Source organism: Corvus brachyrhynchos, unplaced genomic scaffold (assembly GCF_000691975.1).
Source record: "Corvus brachyrhynchos isolate BGI_N302 unplaced genomic scaffold, ASM69197v1 scaffold103, whole genome shotgun sequence".
Taxonomy (NCBI): Eukaryota; Metazoa; Chordata; class Aves; order Passeriformes; family Corvidae; genus Corvus; species Corvus brachyrhynchos.
Window position 1 is genome coordinate 83637 of NW_008237436.1, and position 20673 is coordinate 104309.

Genomic DNA, 20673 nt, shown 5'->3' on the forward strand with positions numbered 1-20673 from the left:
GCCCCTGCCCGGCCGCGCTCCTCCGGCCCCCCGGCGTGGCCCCTGCCCGGCTCCGCGCTGTGCCGCCGGGCTCGGGTGGGTTAATGTGCTTTTCCGCCGCTCCCGGCCCAAAATGAAAGTGCTTCCTTATGTGTCAGTCGTGACACGTGGGTCGCTCCTTTGGTAAGCAGGAGCGGCCGAGTAAACGCTGTTTATCCCAAAGCGTAGCGGCACTGCGGCACAGGCGCTCTCCCTGCGAGGCTCCTGGGCCAGGAATCCTCCCGCTACAGGATTAGGAGAGCTGTCAGGGAGGCGGTGGAGAGCGGAGGGAATATGCCTGTCAGTGACTGAGAGACGGGAGGAAACGGGTCTCTCTACACAGGGAAGCCGCACAGAGTTGCTCTGGACAGCTGGCATAGCTCTTCATGCCTCCGGGGAATGGGAACTGAAGGCTGGAATGGGAAATGCCTGGCCCCAGTAACTCGGCACCAAAGCAGTTCACAGTAGAGCGAGCCAAAGAGGAGATCGGACCGAAAAAACCTCTAAAAATCTATTTAGAAGTCACTCTGCTAGTTGTGTGTTGCCAGGTTGCTAAGGGGATGCAAAGTGTGTAGAGCACACTCATATAGATAACTCATATAGGGCATGAATAAACAATAATAAATGATTGCAAGGTAGCAGCAGGGCAAAAAGAGATCTTCGCATAATGCAGCATAGCGATTTCATTTCTGTAGTTGTAAAAGTCATACACACTGGTGATTTCTGAGATTAGAAGAACTCAAGAAATTGTTCAACTCCCTGCAACTCTACCTTTAAACACTTCTTGCTCGATGTCATACATAGTATTTCTTTAAAGCAATTACATATTTTAAAATTTCTGTCTTGTTTCAGATTGCTGTGCTCATTGTTACTCCCTGCGTTATTTCTAAGTGGAATTTTGTGCGTCTGCTTGGTGGTACTGCTGTGGGGAATACGGCTCTGGATACAAAGGAAGAAACAGTTGAGCTCAGTAGGAGGAGATGGGAAGCGGCCGCTGCTGGTGGCCTTTTTTCATCCATATTGTAATGCAGGAGGTGGAGGGGAGAGAGTCCTGTGGTGTGCCATAAGAACGCTCCAGAAAAAGTAAGCATATGTGTTTATCAAACACCATATTTCATTCTTAGCTTCTGATGCCATTCTTTATGCATATGTTGGCATTTTACATATTTAAGCGGGTGTCATTAATCTACTGGTCTTACATTTTATTTTACATCTTGAGTTTCATGTGGTTGCATTCTACTTCATGCCTTTAGATTTTGATATTTCCTGCTGTGGCACCTCTCACTTTTTTCCTTTCATTCCTTAAGAGAAACCCTCCTTCCTCTTCAGTTTTCCGCTACTGGTATGGAACTTTGTACAGTCATAACTCCTCAGTAGATAACTGATCATCTTTACACTTGCCTCTTGGTGCAGGGGGCAAAACGAGTTAATACCTAAAGTGGATTTAAAATGGGTACATCCATTGATTTGCCATAATTTTCATTTTTCTCAGGCTATATGCTAGACAGATCTCTCCTAATGTAGGGCAGGGTGTTCTGAAGTCTGTAGAATAATACTGAGCTCCTTTTATGTTTTACTCAAATGAAAATATTCCCCAGTTTCTCAGCCGTATGTTTTTCTGCAGATCAGAAAAAACCTGAAGTATAAGGAAAAGTGTAATTTAGTTAAAATCATTTTTTGGCCAGACATTTCTTCTCACATTCTTCTTGAGTACTTTTAAGTGGATTATATTTTAGTTTCTTGCTGAAAAATATAAGAGAACAATATTTGAAATTCTTTTTCTTTATTTTTACAGGTACAGAAATGTAACATGTGTTGTTTACACTGGGGATAGAGATGCCACTGGAGAAGAAATAGTAGAAGGTGCTTTCAGAAGATTCAATATTAAGTTAATCCATCCTGTGAAGTTTGTATTTCTAGAAAAACGCTTCCTTGTGGAAGCTTCTCTTTATCCTCACTTCACTTTGCTGGGACAAAGTTTAGGATCAGTGTTCCTTGGCTGGGAAGCTCTTCTAAAGTGTGTTCCTGATATTTATATTGACTCAATGGGTTATGCCTTCACAATTCCCCTCTTCAAATACCTAGGAGGTTGTCGCGTTGGATGCTACGTCCATTATCCCACTATCAGCACCGATATGCTCTCTGTCGTGAGGAATCAGGATACCAGGTTTAACAATGCTGCCTTCATTACAAGCAGTCCTCTCTTCAGCAAATTTAAGCTTGTCTACTACTACTTCTTCGCTTTCATGTACGGTTTGGTTGGTTCCTGCAGTGATGTGGTTATGGTGAATTCTTCTTGGACACTGAATCACATCCTTTCCCTCTGGAGAGCTGGGGCTTGCACTAGTGTTGTGTATCCACCATGTGATGTTCAGACTTTCCTGGATATTCCACTGGAAGTGGAAAAGAGCACCAGTGAATATTCCATTGTTTCTGTCAGCCAGTTCAGGCCTGAAAAAGATCATCCTTTGCAAATCAGAGCCTTTGCTAAATTGCTGAAAGAGAGAGTGGGGCCGCAGCCGTCACTGAAGCTGATCTTAATTGGTGGCTGTCGTAACCAGCAAGATGAAGAGCGTGTAAATAACCTGAAATGCCTGTGTGAAGAGCTGGGAGTTAGTGACGATGTGGTGTTCAGGATAAACATTCCCTTTGAGGAGCTGAAGAGACGCCTGGCCGAGGCCACCATTGGCCTGCATACCATGTGGAATGAGCACTTCGGGATCGGTCAGTACATTTCCTGAGTGTTCAGCTGCTTGTCCCTAGGTGTCTCAGCACAGAGGTCTGCTTGCCAAGCAGGTCTCCAGCTCCTGTTCCCGTTGGAGGTAGTGGAGCTGCCGTAAAGCCTACAGGAGCAGTGCAGGTGTGATGCAGATGATGCATCACTAGGTGCTACTGTAGTGCAGGCTGAAGTGCTGTAGTCAGAGACTCCTAATTCTGTACATCCTCTGGTCACCTAAACACAGAGGTAGTCCCATCTGTGCTGCCCAGAATGTCCCGCTGACCTCCAGCTATAGCCCTGCAAGGTCATGGGTCACCTTATTGTCCTTGGGTTAGGTTTGCTAGCCTTCTGGAGCTTCAAGAGGCTGCAGGTGCTTCTGTTTCAGCACTTTAAATTGTGCCCTGTTGGCTTCACTGACTGTGCAGGGAGCTTAGAGACAGTTCATGTGTAGACATCCATGTCAGAGATTTTGCTTGTGTGTTTCACCTGCCTCAAATGCCATTTGAAATGTCTAGTATATGTCATGGGGCTCCAGCTGCTCTTTCAGGGGTGTGAGTCTCCCACACATCCTGTCTGGTATAAGTAAGCCCCATATAGATGCCCCCAGGTGCCTTTGGACATCTCATTGCGTTAGGTATCTCTGCTGAGGCAAATGTATCAAGCCCTTAAATTAGTTGGTGTAGCGTGGAGCAGAATGCTAGAGAGGAGCTGGGACCCAGAATTAATTATGGGGCTCAGTTTGTTGGGATTAGATGGGCCCATCTGCTATAAATCTACAACGGTTGGGTAAGTTAGTAGCCAAGCAGATGGATGCCATACTTGGCTATAATGTAATTAAACTGCAGTTAATGTCTTCAGACTTTATTAGAATTCAGGTTAAGTGTCAGGAGTAGTAGTTTATGGTCTGTAGGAACTTGGTATAAAAAAATTGACACTGAATTGTCTGTCAGAAGCAACTGCAAAGTACTGGAAATTGTCTTTTTTTTTTTCTCCCACAGAACAGTTTTGTTAATTTTTTTTTAAAAGTGGTGCAATTGCACTGTGATTTTGAATTTGAGCAGGATTTCACCTTCATCTAACGGGGTTTTTATGTATAAAAAAACATATTCCAAAACTTTGGAGCATTATTTATAGTAGGCAATGTTTGAGCTGAGGGAATTTATAGAAATCAAATGAGAACTGAGAAGAATCAGCATTACTGAGGTCTGTTCTGGAACCGTGGAGGAGAATTGAAGTTGCTGTATACATTATGTTGTTCTATCCCCCTGCTATTGGCTGAGGAAAGCTTACTGATTCCCATTTCATTAAAGTTTCTTCCATCAAAAATAAAGATGTAGAGATATCAGTTTTTACTAGTGTCTTGCTGAGTTGTCAAAAGCTATAAAGATTTGTTCATCTGCAAAATACTGAACTTCTGAGTATTACCTGATTGAAATGTGCATAGTCAACTTTTTTCATGGCATCTTCCAAACATTTAAAATCAAGTATGTTACAAGAACAACAAATTAACCCGTTATATCCAGTTTCTAATTTCAGTGTTATGTGTTTAAGAGAAACTATGACTTCAGTCCTTAGAACTGAAAAATTCAAATTTGTGTTTCTTACAGGACCATTTTCACTGTATTTTTCCAGCTGATTTGGAATGGCAGTCTGTAGTGAATTTAACTGTTGGTTTAACTTTCCAGTGTTTTATAGAAGGTCAAAGCACATGATGTGCACCCTCATATCAGCATTTTTTGTATCTCTTACAGGAGTGGTTGAATGCATGGCAGCTGGCACAGTTATCCTGGCTCACAATTCTGGAGGCCCCAAACTGGACATCGTGGTACCTCATGAAGGACATGTCACAGGCTTCCTGGCAGAAGACGAGGACAGTTACGCTGAGACCATGGCTTATATCTTCTCTTTGTCTCCTGAGAAAAGACTGGAGATCAGAGAAAACGCTCGGCGCTCTGTGCACAGGTTTTCTCTCCAGCATTTTGAAGACACATTAATCTGTGGAGCCATTATTTAAATAAATGTATATAAGTAAAAATGAATATGGGTAAAATTAACGTTTTTTTTGACTGTGTGGCACATGTAAATATAACTAAGCTAAGATCCCTTGGTCCCATTCAATAAAAAGGTTGTTTTTCTTTCTGTTAGGCTGTCTGCTTTATTTAACAGAGACTTTTTTTTTACTGGGAAAGAAATGCTTCTATGTTAACTACATGAGAGTATGGTGCGCTTAAAAACCCTCTGGATTCACAAACCATGATAGTGCTTTGGTAATAGAACTACATCAGGAAGTTCTTTTACTTATCAGAATCCTCTTTTATTTATTGAATATTTTCAGTCTTCACCTGTTACATGGCTCTCCACCCACAGTCACACTTTTTGAAGTCAACACTTCGTTTTGTAGCCTTTGTAACCAGATTTTTTTTTCCCCCAGAATCTACAGTCCTGTACTTGGCACTGGTGAGGCTGCACCTCAAATTCTGTGGTCAGTTTCGGGCTTCTCAGTTCAGGAAGGATGTTGAGGTGCTGGAGTGTGTCCAGAGAAGGGCAACAGAGCTGGGGAAGGGTCTGGAGCACAAGTCCTATGAGGAGCATCTGAGGGAGCTGGGGGTGTTTAGCCTGGAGGAAAGGAGGCTCGGGGGGAACCTTATCCCTCTCTACAAGTGCCTGAAAGGAGGGTGTGACTGGGTGGGGGAGTCAGCCTCTTCTCCCAGGCGACAAGTGATAGGAGAAAATGGCCTCAAGTTGTACCAGGGGAGGTTTATACTGGATATTAAGAAAAATTTTGACATAGAAAAGGTTGTCAAGCATTGGAACAGACTGCCCTGGGAAGGGATGGACTCACCATCCCTGGAGGTGTTTTTTTAAAAGACACGGCACATAGGGACACAGTTTAGTGGTGGACTTGGCAGTGTTCGGTTAACAGCTGGATTCAATGATCTTTTCCAACATAAGTGATTCTTCAAAAAAACTGCTAAAATCAGACTATAGACTGTAGTTTTCTCTTTATTTAAGATTCACTTGGCTTGTATTAAATTTTTATATGGAAAAATAATGGTTGGAAGAACCTACATACTTACATGTTTTATTAGGAACTGGGGAATGCACAATTCTCATGGCACTAATAAACCATTTTACTGCTACTATCTAAAATTCCTGAGTAGTTGATGTTACTATGTATGGTGAGTACTGTGTAAATGAAACTGTAAATTACAAAGCTGTACTGGCAGTACACAATGATTATGAAAAGCTGGAAGAGATTCTTAAAACCAGGAGTTGATTTATCTAGGGAAATAAAATACACAAAATAGGACACTCTCTTACATAAGACAAAAATGGTAAAACAGAGTACACAGAAATCAGAAATTTGCTCAAGCAAGACTTGTCAGGTATGTCCAAGTAGTTTAGGATAATAGATGAAACAGCATTTCAGTCTGTATGAGGATTATTCAATGTTCAAGACATCTGAAAAGTACCTTGGTTTGTTTTTCCTTTAAAACAAAAGACTTACAGCTTTCTATTAATTTTAAATCTTTTCATTATGTGCATCAACACCAAATTATCCATGATTATTTTCTAAATCATCATCAGATTTTCCAAGTTTGTAAGGTAAACTCATCTTTTCTTCATCTGCTTGACCTTTATTTATTGAAAAGATGTGAGACTCTATGGTTCTCTCTGCTGGAGAAGTTGCCAACTTTTCCAGAGATTCCTCCAGCTCGTGTCTGAGTTCATCTTCAGAATCTTCAAAATTCCTGCACAGTAAAACAAGAGAATTCGATTAATTAAATAAATATAACTTTATTACAAACCTTTCTCAGTTCAAGGACTCTTAGGGTTTTTTAAAGCACTTTATAAGAAATATACAAGCGACACACCTAATGTGAACTGTTTCTTCTGTTTCTGTGAGATTGTTCACCTGTATTTAAAAGGCAAGAGAAAAGAGCTGCAAAGCCATGTTAATATTTCTGCTGTGTTTTTTAATGACAGCATTGGCTGTGACAAATTACAGAATTAAAAGTTAAATTAGCAGATTCTGTAAGTTTTCTTTATTTATGAATTTTTAAGAACACAGAAAAACTTTAGGCAATGCAGCCTGTTATTTCATGAAAACTGTCCAGTTGTGTGGATTTTCCTTCTGATGTGCTTGACTTACGTGTCTTCATCATCTGATCTTGGCTCAAGTCTACCTTCATCAACAGCAACAGCAGAGTAGGTTTCTGAATCATCTTCCTTGTTTTCTTTTGGAGGCAACAGAGTTAATCTCCCTTCTGTAAAGAAAGGGAAACGTTTCTTCAGCTGTATAGTAGAAAACTGTAAAAGTATGTGTAAAGGAATAGCAAATAAATGCTTGAAGTGTTTGTTGTTCAAATTACAGCAGTGTAAATACCACACTTCTGTTGATGCAAAGTAAATGTAATTTCTGAAACAGTCTGTTACTTTAGGAAAGTGTGCTGCAGTGTAGGTGAGTTTGAATCAATTGCAGTGTCAGCTGTATCAGCATGGACCATGTTGTAAAGCCACTACTCATTTAAGTCACCATATATGTATTTGAGTAAATGTTTTTTACAGGGTTCTTCAACCTCAACAGGTTTGTGGTACCTGCCAACATGCTGGCAGTAGTAGCTTTCCTCTGTCTACCCAAGCAAATGAAAGAATTACATATGAAGGTAATAGCCAGTAAGTAGGGCTTGGCCTTTTCCCTGCTATTGAAAATAACAACATCCTGAAGAGGCCTCTCTGTGCTTCAGGACAGAGCAGAGGTTCTGTCCCTGTTTTTCTAGGTTGCCAGCTGCTTCAAAATGTTGTTTCTCATCACACACCCTCTGCCAATGGTAGAAGAAATATTACACTAAAGAAAAACATGCAGAATTTACAGGAAAAAATATCCTACCTATGTCTTCCTCGAAAAAGATAAAGGAATCCTCAGACAGCTCTGCTTTTGCTAAGATGTTCAGGAGTGTCTCTGGTGGTGTCTGTTTCCACTGCTTCCTGTTTTCTGGGATGTCTTCAGACAGATTATGGTCAGCTGAAGAACAGCAAGGTTCTCAGATCACTAAAGCATAACTGTAGCTCAGCACTGCCTTTTGTCAGATTCTGACTTTCTAGTCTCTATACTGATTTCTTCCTTTTGTGTAATTCTGGAATCTGGTTTTTTTTTCCTTTATGGAATATGCCTGATTTTTTTATAAGTACTTGATCTGATGGATAGGGAAAAATTAGTCTGGACTACTCATCGCTAAAAATGTTTAACACCAGTTTTAATGCTTAAGTAACTTCCATTAAGCCTGGAATAGACAGGTGCAGCTTCATTGAGCAGTCCCTGCTCTGAAACTTCTTGGCTTCTTGGGGTTGACAGAGCTTAAAAAAAGCTCCTGTTTCTTTTGTGCCCTGTGGTCTTTCATCTAAGGCAGAATCAACAAAAGCTGGTGTATTAATAATATTCTGCTTTGTCTTCACTATCTATGAAAACTCTTCAGGTTATTTTTTTGTCTATCTCGGGTGTTTGGAGCGTGCTGGAATGCTGGAAGAGCTCCTTGTTTGCAGAAACCAGTCACTGGAGATACTTGTCTGCCTGGGAATATATGCAGTAGTACTGTAAGAACTGTAGGGACTTTTCTCTTCTGAAGTGGAGCATCACCACAGCCACAGCTGGGTGAGGTGGCATTTGTGACTGGGTAGCACCACCACTGTGTGCAGAGGGAAAACAACTCCACCACATTCCAGGACAGCACTGGCACTTCACTGCCCTAGTTTCTGTGTGTCATCAGCTCAAAGCCTGAGAAAGTGGCGTTGATGAGCTGAATAGATTGGCATTTTTACCCTGGCCACAGAGTGATACATAAAATGCAGCACTCTCAATATGTATGAGCAACACAACGTGATTGCAGTGTTAGAGGGGAAAGTGACAACTGTTTTTTATGGCTTAACACGTACAGTAACCTCTGATGTTACAAAGCCCTGCAGGTAAAAGCCTGCTGGATCATGTGAACATTCAGGTATGGATGAATCCAGTCTGGCTGAATTTTAGGTGCTCACTGCTTTCACTGAAAGCCAAAACTTTCTCACCACCAAGTTCGTTTCCAGCCATAGTAGGACATGCAGATGGGACGTCAGCACCAGCTAAAACGTCCAGTAGTGTCTGAGGGGCTCCAGGTTGCCAATGTTTTCTGGTTTTTTTCATACAATGTATGGACTCTAAGGGGAAGAAAAAGAAGAGGCAAAGCTCTTTGGATTTTTTTCTAAAGTAGATTTCCATGTGATTATAACATTATGTGATATAAAGAAAGAGCTCATGAGATGAACTTGTTATAGCCTGGAGTTACTGAATTTACCTAACTCCTATGTAATTTTCAGGATTAATACTCAGCATTGCATTTCCCCAATAAATACCTGTTGGGTAGTCAGACAGTTCTTCCAAAGCTCTGTCTGTATGATTTTCATAAACTTCCACCAATTTCTCCTTAAGATTCTCACCATCCACAAAAGTTAAAGTCTCATTGAGTTTATCTAGTACCTGAAAAAACAGTAAGTTACTCTGGGAACAGTAAACAAATATGGTACAATAGCTAATCTCTTCCCATTTTACTGTTTGCCAGCCAACCTCATGTATGCACAGGAAAATTGGGTAACAAAAAGTGAAGCCACATTGTGATTTGTGCATCAGAGGGCTGCATGGGGCTCCACAGAGATGTGAAACAATAGAATTACAAAATAGTGCTTTAGAAATTTAAAATATATATACTAGAAATATAATTATTTTTTGCTGTTAGGAATATTTTTTAAAATTCTAATATATTAATAAAAATCTTAATAGGTAGCTATTACATGTTGATTAGCCACAAATATAATTTTACTAAATGAAAACACGTCTGTAGTTTTTCTTGCTTTGTGATACAATACTAGTGAAAAGAAACAGAAATGTACTAAAACAATCTACAAATTGAATTTGGCATTTGCAGACTAACTCAGTTTTGAGGTAAGTTCTTCCTCTCAAGCCCATTTTAGGAAATTTTAATATCTGCACTCCTTCATATTTTACCATGTGAAAGACTGACCCAGGCATCACCCAATTTCTTCTGAGCAGTTATCCTCTTGCAGAAGGGCAGACATATGCAACATGTCAACAAATCCTTAATAGGAAGCTTCATTGTAACAAAGGCAGAGGATGATGGTAATGGAAACAAGTCTTAGATTATGGAGCTGCCATGGTTTCTGATTGCTAATGTAAATGCTCTGAATATAATCAAAACATACCTCTGCTTCTTGAATACTGTCTTCCTCAGGAAAACATAGATCTAAATTAATTTCAAATTTTACTCCTCCCTAAAGAAAATTCACATTATTAATTTTTTTTAATAAATGAAAGGATTTAATTAAAAGTACACAGATTATATGGAACTACAAATTTGAAAATTATTCTTCTGTTGAAAATAACTTCTATTTAACAACATTTTTCTTCTATTTAACAAGATCAAAGTTGAACACATTGGACAAAAATAGACTTCTTTAAATACAATCCTTTTACTTTAGTGATATTTTTAAGTTACTGCAACCACTTTTGATTTCAAGTGGTTTATTTATATATATTATATGAATATATATATATTCATTTAATTCAAATCATTGCAATACACAGAGTTGCAACACAGAGTTGGTTCTTGCAGCTGGTTCTCAACCAGAATTAAAACTAAATACTGTACTGCTTCCATGCAATATTTCACAAAAGACCTTTAGTCCACTTCACAGTGACCTTATGGTCAGAAACCTTCCTGGTATCTTATGTGCATTTCTAATTCAATTCCCATCCCCTTCTATGATTTAAAAAGCAGTATAGAGAATCATGTTTTATAACAAAATATTTTAAAATTAGCAATCTGACTTGACTTTACTTAGACTTTGAATAAACGTCAGTTCCCATTCACAACTAATGCAGTTTGATATAATGAGGAGTAGATAGAGATTAACTACTAGGTAGGACTATCTAAAGGGAATCTCCCTCAAATTATCAGAAAAGCTCATTTATTTTCTTCTGATATAAATTTTAAACAAACAGAAAATCAGCACTCTTAAATGACTCTCAAATAACTTCACTTCCAGAGCTACCACAGTAACACAGTAATTTGAAATGTACAGACATAATAAGAAAATGGAAAAAAACCCAAAAAACAGTAAAGATGGATACTTTTGTGTTATGTTTCTTTTCTAATATTGTTTGGTCTTGCCTATCCTGGAGTCTGACTTGTTTAAAGTTTTCCTCCATGTCCTGGAATGAGAGAAAAAAAAAACAGTTTGAATTACACTCTTTATAACTGAGTATGTGTATACCTCATAAAGAAAGAGACTTGTTTAAGTAGCAAATATAGCCTTGAATTTCCTTGTACATAGATCTGTAAGAATATTCTGTTCATTGCCAATTCTGGCTTATCTGGCCAAAAGAAAATCAGAAATTCTTGCATAAAGTGCAAGCCTCTGATTTTTCAAAAACCCAAGTTTGAAAGATACAGTACTGTGTCAAGATATAAATAATACTTTTTTTTTTTTTTTTTAATGATCACATACAAGATGACTCGGACTCATTTCATTCTGGAAAACTTTGGAAGTGATTAAAATTAAGATTTTAGTGGAAGCCTATGCCTGTGAAAGTATAGCCATGTTTTGCAGTATCTTATTTTCTGGAAACACCTAAAAATATTTAATTACTCCTTTTCATATGATTATGTCTTTGTTAGAACCTTTCAGAGAAAAGCAAAGTAAATAATAGTATACAGCTTCTTCAGTGATCTGTGGCAATCAGTGCATGTCTTCAGCCTCAGGAGAAACCACAACAATTTATAGATTTTACTTTTTAAAACATCTATACAGTTTCTCCAAAGATGGAGAGCCCATGAAGTAAGGTGACACCAGGCAGGCCCAAAATCTATTGTTTCTTTTTCATTATCATGCTTTTCCCATTAAATCACTGGGAGTCTAAATTCTCCCCTAATGTGGCTCTGGCTGCCTATAAGCCATTTTATTGGTATGAATTCATTTTAGTAAAAGTCAGATCCAGGATCACTGAGGAGGATGCTACTGATATTGACAGATTTGTCACAGAGAATGAATGAAAGACCATGTGGGACTTGCTCAGAAAGATCTATTTAGATGGAGATGATACCGATACCTGAAGTGATTCTTCTCCTGTTGCAGATATATCTTTGTTTTCAGACTGGTGCTCAGCTTTCCCTTGCCTCACAAGATAGGTTTTATCTTGTATTTTCTGATTCTCCTAGGGAACATTTTAAAAAATGTTCATTTCAATTCCTAATAAAGTATTCTAGCATAAAAAAGTAAATATGACTACCCATATGTTTGAGCTTTGTTACCTGGAGTACTCCTGCTCTAAATCTGAATTCCTTTATATCACTGTGGTATTCTTCCCGAATTTTCTGCAATTGTTTCAAATACTCCTAGAAAAGAACAGTAGGTAGAATACGTTTTTAATAAACCAAAGATAGAAAGATTAAATGTATTTATATATGTTCACATAAGATAGAAGTATCAGTTTGTTTTCTCTGTCACCCAAAAGCAAAACTAGAAAAGTATGTTGTTTCTCTATAAAAAGATGGGAAAGAATGGAAAAGAATCGATGATCAAAAAGAGAGTCTGATGAAAAAGAATTCTTATACCAGGAATACTACTGTCAAGTAGTATAAGAAGACAGTTTTAGGCAATTAAGGAAGAAATTTCATTTACCTGTTCTTTCATTTCATTCTTTCTAGACATGTTTTGCTGATGGGTTTTGAGATGCTCTTCCTTTATTTTCTGCTGCTGTATTTGGTCATGATACGGGTCAGCAGAGGATGGTCGTAGTCCCTGTGGATGCACAAATGAATCCCAGAGCAAATGAGTTTTCATTTAGAATCCTCTCCTTCAGTGCTCACTCAATTCATTCTCCCTGTTCCACTGAAGAATGCAGTAAGGCAAGTGTACATTTTTGGAGGAAAAAGTCACAGTAGAATTACACATTGTTACAGTTTTGTATGAGAAAATAAAACCTCAGGATGAACATTGAAGAGCAGATCAGGGAATTTGCTAGAGCAAAACCTTCTACCTGACAGTGTTACAGACTGCCACTCAAAGACATCCATTCACCTTTGGATTTTCATTCTCCTTCTTTTACAGATTTATTTTGTGGTTCAGTATTTACCTACCATCTGTTTTTCCACTTTGATCTTGTACTGCTGGGCTTCAAACCGCCTTTGAAGAAATTCTGCAGTCCTGAGAGAAGAAAGTGATGTACATATTCTAAGTTTTATTTCACAGACTCTGCTATGTTTGCACAAATAATCCTCTACAGGTTCTACCACATATGACAAAGAGAGCTTTCTTTGTACTACATGAATATATAAATATGGGTAAAATATGTATAAATATGGCACAACAGTAAAATAAGAACACATTCTTTTCAGGCATTCCTTTTCCTATTACTTCAGTTACTTAAGCCTTTCAAAGAGTACAGCAAAGCCCTTCCCCACCTTTTATTTCCTAAATGGTATTGAAAAGCGTTAATTAAAATAAAATTGATTTCCCTGACCCTCAAAATGAGTGAACATTGTCAGAATGAAGGTTGTATATTCAGCAACCTTTTTATTGTCTTTCTCCTCTGTGCCTAATTCTATCAGTCCAACTTTGTGTAGTTTCTAAACTTTTACTTTGCTTTTTGATATAAAATAACCATCAGTCACTTGTAAGCTCCCTGTTTCCTATTTCTTTCGTTTCCTATCTCGGGAATCCACTTGTGCAGCAGGGAGCCAAACTGAATTGACTCTATCCTTACACAAGGCACCAGAAATTCAGATCAGGAAAGATGTTCTAAATCTGAAGATCTGTAACTGAAACATTCTAAACACTGTTGTTGTTGAATGAGAATTAAAGATTCTGTCAACCTTAAAGGAAAGCTTTGGAAGTAGGCTGTATTTAAAATTTATTTCTCAACATTTTCAAAGTTCATCCACACCTAAAATGGCCGGTCACAGAATGGACAGGAAATCTCCTAAGGTTGTACCTCTACTTTGTAACAGAAAGGCTTTGAAGTAAATAAACTGGTAGAGAAAGGGTCTTTATAGCTGAAACAGAAATATAAGCGCTGCGTGAAAAAAAAAACCACTTTCACGGCCTGTCTCTCACTGTTCCCTTCAGTGCAGAACTGCTTCTGATCTCTGTATTATTCTCATCCTGGTGTGAAAGACAGGGCTTATCCTTGGTATAATCAGAGATTCAACAGAAAGCTTATGCTTTACTATTTACCCAGTACAAGATTGGGCTGAGACTTGGGAGACATTTTGACAACAAAATGTCAAGCACCAGGTTAATTCAGGTGGAATTTCCGGATGAACAGGAACAGGAATTGTGTTGCTGTGTAACAAACTTATGTAAAAAAAAAAAAAAAATTGAAGAAAAAGCAGAGAAAGCATTCTACTAAATCAGCTATGCCCAGTGTTACCTACTCAGGAGGGCTGATAGCTCAAAATACACAAGACAGACCACTAATAAATAGAGTGAAACAGTTTACCAGTCAGGTGGTGGAGGTGGAGGTGCAACTCGTCCTTTAAGTTTATAGTAATCTTCAACTCTTTGGCTGATACGAGAAAGGTCATAATGTGCATTAGCTTTCCTCTGCAAGTTGTCAAGCTTGTCATAGTAATGACCATAATGGCCACGTACTCGAATGCTTTCTGGCCTTTCTGCCATATTAAATCTGGAGGTCTGTGGCTGAAAGTATAATAAAGGATGTTATTTTACCTGTACTCATCTGTATCAGTACAAGTTTGAATTAACCTGTTCTTCTCCCCAGTCTGAGTTGCATGGTAATATGGACTGCCTATAGTATAGTCAGTGTAAGTTTTCCAAATCCTTTCACATATAACCCAGAAACTTCCAAACTTCTCACTTCTTACGTGATCTCACCACTGCCTTTTCCTTTTCCCCTGTTCCATTAGCTGCTGTCATTAATCAGCAGCCCACATTGTTGTGCAATTGAATCAGCATGGGGCTTTGTACTCTGTAGTGCCATTGCCCTAGAGTCACTTCATTGTTCTGGAGCCTAAAGCACTGAATTATTTCAAGGAGAGCCTCATTTTGACAAGTGATAGCAAGGGGAACCTGGGATGCAGTTTTGGACAGTACAGGCATTGATGGCCTCTTTCAGGGAAGCACTGTGCTGCTTCATTTCATGTCTCTTTGATTATGTGCATGTGGGAGTTGGGCCTTCACTTCTCGAAGCCCTTCCTGTGATGAAACAGCCCCGTGTTTCTTCTTTGTGACGAGAACGTCGTTTCCATTTCTCCTAAGAACAATGGAGAGAAGATGATCACCTAGCTGCCACTGCATGATATAAATGTGGTCAGACATCCACAAACTTCTCTGTTGTGGGAGACTATATGGTGCATGAGAAAAATGCTGACTTTGCTTACTTTCTTACATAAATGTCAATGCATCTAAGTATTGCTTTCACAGATGGTAAATACATTAACTACTCCTCTCCATTTTCCTTCTTAGATACACTGAAAATAGGCTCATGTGCCTGGTACAGTCCAGATTACAGTAGAATATAAATTCATATCTGTATAAGAAGAAAGTTTCCAACTTTCAGTAAAGTTCCCAAGGAAGAAGTAACATCAAAAAGTGTTTATGTTGTTCCTCACTGGAGTAGGTTTTCCAGTATGGTATCCAGAAGTATGGCAACCCCAAGCAGTAGGGAGAACAAATCAGGCTATCTAAATAAATGTCAGAGGACTGAGAACTGTGACTAATGAGGTAGGCACCAGGAAGTCATGCTTGACCAACTCAATAACATTCTACAATTAAATGACTGGCTTGATAGACAAGAGGAGAGCAAGGGGGTATCTCTTATCAGGCAACTGCCTTCATGGAGGATTTTGACACTGTCTGCCATAAAATCGTCATAGAGAAGCGATGAATTGAGGGTGGGATGAGCAGGCAGTGAAATTGCTTGAAAAGTGGCCCAGAGTGTGGTGATCACAGGGCATAGCTGAAGGCCAGTAACTAGAGTTCAACATCTTCACTAAAGATTTAGGCCATGGGAGAGAGGAGGGCAGAGTGCACCCTCAGCAAGTTTGCTGATAACACAAATTGGGATGAGTGGCTGATACACCAGAGGGTTGTGCTGCCATCCAGAGGGACCACAAAGGGCTGGAGAAATGGGATAACAGAAACTTTGTGGAGTTCACCAATAGAAGTGCAAAATCCTACACTCTGCACCAGTATATGCTGGGGGCCATCCATCTGGGAAACAGCTTGGCAGAGAAGAAGGGGGGGCCTGGTGGACAACAAGCTGACCATTAGCCAACAATGTGCCCTCACTGAAAAGGTGAATGACATCCTGGCCTGCATTAGTAAACGCATTCCCAGCAGGTCAAGGGAGGTGATCTTTATGCTCTGCTCAGCACTTGTGAGGCCACACATGAATTGCTGTGTCTAATTCTGAGCTGTCCAGAACAAAAGAGGCAGTTACAAGCTCGAAAAAGTCCAATGAAAGGCCTGGAGCATTACTCCTATGAGGAAAGGCTGAAAGAGCTCAGACTGTTTAGCCTGAAGGTGGGATCTTATCAATGGTTATAGCTACCTGAAGGGAGGGTGCAAAGAGGATGGAGCCAGACTCTTTTCCACTGGTACCCAGTGACAGAACCAGAGGCAATGAGCACAAATTGAAACACAGAAGGTTCCCTCTGAACATCAGAAAACATTTCTTTCACTGTGGGGGAGGGTGCCTGAGGGTGGGGCATAGGTTGCCCAAACAGGATTTAGAGTCTCCATCTTTGGAGATACTCAATAGCCAACTGGACATAGTCCTGCACAAATGGATCTAGATGACCCTGCCTGAGCAGGTGTGGACAAGGTGACGTCAAGAAGTCCTTTCCGATCTCAACCATTCTGTGATTCTGTGAATCCTGAAGCAACACCTTCAAAGTATGGCACTATGCAAGTATCCCTGAAACCCTGCACACTGTTTGCTTTATTTGGACGTTGAAAGAATGTGGAAACATTCCCAGTGTCGGTCAAAACACTGTGAGCAAAATTCTGCCTTTGATTATAGCAGTGCACAGTGAAAGGAAATGATCTTTCTAACTCAATCCATCTCTGGATTTGCATTGGCACAAATGTAACTGTGAGGAAGACAAAATCCTGTGCTATGCACAAGAACAGTATTAGTCATAGGCAGTAGGACTGCATGATGGATGCAATTCTGGGAAATCCATGTTCCCTATCAGCAGTTAAGCTCATATAACTGCAGCGTGCGGATCTGGGGGCTCTGAGATCCTAAATGTGCTTTGCTTATGTTCACCAGCATTCAAGGTACTACTACATGCTCTTGAAGATAAACATAAATGTGTGCAGTGATGCTAAGTAAGAGGCTGGACATAGCATACAGCTGATACCCTGCCTGAGGAAAGGAGGAGGTAGAAAACAAGTGAGAGACAAAGTGGTTGTGGAAAACTGGGCTTGCATTTGGGAGAAGGCTGTCAGTAACAAGTATCTGAGGCAATGGCAGTGAGTGCTGGTGATTTTGCCCATGAACGAGCTGTCAGAAGGGCTGAAGTAACAGGATCAGTGTATTTGCTTTTATAGCAAAAAATGCAAATGCGGAGCTTATTTGCCTTTGTGCAAACATAAATGCAAAGCATGCCTGAATCCTTTTGTTACAAAGGACCATACCAAAGCAGCCTAGTTTCAGTATTTCCCACTTAGGCTTTCAAAACACTTCTTCTGAGGATTCAGGCATGTTTAACTGTCTCTACTGACTTAGTGTGGGCACTAAGCTAAATTTACATCCTTATGTCTTGAGCCTTTTAAAGTATCTGTTTTAAGTGCAGGTATTTGCTTCCTGAATATTATATGTATATACACATACACATATATATGTAATAATATATAATTCTGAAGATGATTATATGTGTGTGTGTGTGTGTGTGTGTGTGTATATACATATATTAGAATGTGGATACACAGTACCTGAGGTTGTTGTCTTCTTGAAGTAGGCTTCCACTCATTTCTTTGAAATATTTCTTGTTTCCTGACAGGCACTACCATTCCAGATTCCAGAGAAACTGGGTCCTGGACTCTTGTTTTCTGAAGTTTATATGCTTTTTAACAATAACAGATTAAAAAATTACATTCTGTACTCTATGTGATTCATGATCGTGTGGTTGCAAACTATAGTAGGGTGCCCACACCTAACACTGACAGGTTGGGTTAATAAACATTCCTTACATCCTTTCACCATCATCACCCTACTTCACAGCCTCCTAGGGCTCTTCATTCTGAGAATTACAAGCTTTTGAAAACATGGTTTGTCACATTCATGTAAAGAGGATCTTATTGATTAGTTTTGTAAAGCACACTGAAGAAGAGGGAGACCTCTATAAACTAGTGTTGATTTCATGCTATTACCAAGAACAGAAAACAGGTCTGATTCATAGGTTCCAGGTGCCTACCTGCTTAGGCATTCATTCCCTTTCTAAACCCAGCCCTCCATATTCTAAAAATCATTAGGCAATGTTGTAGGACTTGTGAAATTAGAAAAGAAAGGCTGAAAAGTGAAAAATCTACCTTATCAGTTTCCCATGTAGGAGAATACAAGTACAGACCATTCCAGTTTGGTCAGTCAGTATTTTGCAAATATCTTGGCTGCAGAAATGAAAAGCAGTGTCCTTTCTTGGATTAAGTAGTTTCTAAGTGAGTTTTAAATCTTTCATGAGTATTGACTGTTAGATTATCATGTTTGGGAGATAAAATGTATTAAAACTATGATTAAATGACCAGAGATTTTTTTTTAAGTGCTTAAGTTACTTAGTTGTTCAGGCTTCTGTCCAAATTGCATTGGTTGTGTAGGCAGATAAACCTCTTTGAAAGTAATTTTCAAAATATCATGGGTTCCTACACTACTGATGAATATTTTTGAAGGTGGAGGGGGGAGGAGGGGAATCCAAAGTGTATTAAGTAACTACAGATCTGTTTCAACTGTTTTGATATTCCAAAGATAAATTTGAGGACTAATTGCAATATAATGAAGAATATAGAATTAGGAAAAGGGTACACTGCCAGAAACATGCTAGATGTTCAACAGTTCATACAGACATACATTTAGTCTCATCCATGCTTTCTGAGAAACTGCATACATAATCTGGTCTATCAATGGGCACTAAATCCAAACACAGCTCATTGTCTCCCGATTTAATAAAATTTATAAGATTTTGTAAAATACATTTTTATTGTTTTGTAAAATACTATGGAACATGTTTTGCAAGATTTATGCTTTTTTTCACACAGTTTTTCATGTGACAGACCTAAACTAGACCAAAACCTCTCAGTTTTGCAAATTCTGTTTTTTAAAGAACTAAGATTAATGTTTCAGCACCTTCCTATGGCAGCTCTTCTAGGTGAATGCAGCAAATAAGCTAGTTTTAAAGCTGTCCTTCCCTGAACAGGACAGCAGTGCACTGACTGGGTAAATGGTTCTGCAGCTGTAGTTCTCTATTTACTTTTAGCTTTGGGTGAAAGCTTTTTATCCAAATATGCAGCAAGGACTGTTGGTGAAAGCTATAGCCAACAGTTGTATCATAACTGACAAATGTTACTGTAGAACTAATGATACATAATATTATTATCATTACCTTGTATCTGCTTGGCTCCAGACTGCAATGCCAAAGGCCTTTTTCTTTGTATTACCGTGTGACTGAGTTCTTCCTGTGCTACCTATCAGAAAAAACAATATCTGCTAGAACTGTTTATACTACTTTCATACTTATTTTCTCTCAGCAGGCAGCAGTACAGTCACTTACCTCAGGGGGCAAATACCTGAGAACAAGTTTCTGCAAGAAGGGCTTCCTTAGAATAGAATTGATGGATGGTCGATCTCTCGGAGATGTTTTAAACAACTGGGAAATTAATATTCTCAGATCGTAGGAATAGTTAGGAGACACTGGTTGAAAACGTCCTCTGCAAATCTTCAGCACCAGTTCATGCAAACTATTGCCTTGAAACTCAATTAAGGGAAACAATAAAAAGAGGACAGTAAGTACTGCTGGTTCAGACATCCCAACTTGAAAATAGGTACTTGTTCACACAATCATGGAATGGTTTGGGTTGGAGGGGACTTCAAAGATCATCCCACTCCAACCTCCCTGCCATGGGCAGGGACACCTTCTCCTAGACTGGGTTGCTCAAAGCCCCATCCAACCTGGCCTTGAACACTCCAGGGATGGGGCACCCACAGCTTCTCTGGGCAACCTATTCCAGTGCCTCACCACCCTCACAGTAAAGAATTTCTTCCTAATATCTAAGTTTGCCATCTTTCAGTTTAAAGTCATTCCCCTTTGTCCTGTCACTCCATGCCCTTGTCAAAAGTTCCTCTCCAGCTCTCTTTCAGGTCTCTTTAGGCACAGGAAAACCGCTCCAATTCTCCCTGGAACCTTCTCTTCTCCAGCCTCTCCAGCTCTCTTTCAGGTCCCTTTAGGCACAGGAAAACCACTCCAATTCTCCCTGGAACCTTCTCTTCTCCAGGCTGAACAACCCCAACTCTCTCAGCCTGTCTTCACAGGAGAGGTGCTCCAGCCCTCAGATGATCTTTGTGTCCCTCTTCTGTACTCATTCTAACATGTCCACATTCTTCTTACGTTGGGGGCTTGTCAGAGACTGAAGTATTATAGTCTATGACTTAAACATTTTCTTAAAGGGCTTTTAAAACTGTATTACAAAAGCTGCAGAGAAGACTGCTGTACCCTGGATGGGGCCCTGACTGAGGCCTTACACTGCTCCCTGATGAAGATAAGATTAAGTAACAACTCAGGGCTGGGGACATTCACTGAGCACAGGCTTAACACCTCCAAGATGAGGACCACAGCCCCAGGGCTATCAGCTGCCAGGCTCACACAGAC

General features: G+C 39.6%; 2 protein-coding genes across 3 annotated transcripts in view; one reads left to right on the plus strand and one right to left on the minus strand.

Moving 5' to 3' along the window:
- The window catches only part of ALG11 (ALG11, alpha-1,2-mannosyltransferase), a 5609-nt gene extending 728 nt beyond the window's left edge, over positions 1-4881 (plus strand). Inside the window, exons 2-5 of the mRNA XM_017731253.1 lie at positions 183-318; positions 871-1101; positions 1814-2742; positions 4489-4881. Of these exons, the coding sequence (XP_017586742.1) occupies positions 183-318; positions 871-1101; positions 1814-2742; positions 4489-4751 (1559 nt within the window). The 3' untranslated portion in view covers positions 4752-4881. The remainder of the gene's footprint in view (positions 1-182; positions 319-870; positions 1102-1813; positions 2743-4488) is intronic.
- An 833-nt stretch (positions 4882-5714) lies between these two features.
- The window catches only part of NEK5 (NIMA related kinase 5), a 25242-nt gene continuing 10283 nt past the window's right edge, over positions 5715-20673 (minus strand). Inside the window, exons 8-22 of one of the 2 annotated variants that reach the window (XM_017731266.1) lie at positions 19579-19779; positions 19411-19492; positions 17750-17880; positions 14289-14488; positions 12928-12994; positions 12470-12589; positions 12100-12183; positions 11898-12002; positions 10920-11000; positions 9992-10060; positions 9128-9251; positions 8804-8932; positions 7629-7763; positions 6891-7005; positions 5715-6489 (exon numbers count right to left, since the gene is read on the minus strand). In XM_017731266.1, the coding sequence (XP_017586755.1) occupies positions 6294-6489; positions 6891-7005; positions 7629-7763; positions 8804-8932; positions 9128-9251; positions 9992-10060; positions 10920-11000; positions 11898-12002; positions 12100-12183; positions 12470-12589; positions 12928-12994; positions 14289-14488; positions 17750-17880; positions 19411-19492; positions 19579-19779 (1839 nt within the window). In that variant the 3' untranslated portion in view covers positions 5715-6293. The remainder of the gene's footprint in view (positions 6490-6890; positions 7006-7628; positions 7764-8803; positions 8933-9127; positions 9252-9991; positions 10061-10919; positions 11001-11897; positions 12003-12099; positions 12184-12469; positions 12590-12927; positions 12995-14288; positions 14489-17749; positions 17881-19410; positions 19493-19578; positions 19780-20673) is intronic. The other variant, XM_017731267.1, reaches the window with a different exon arrangement.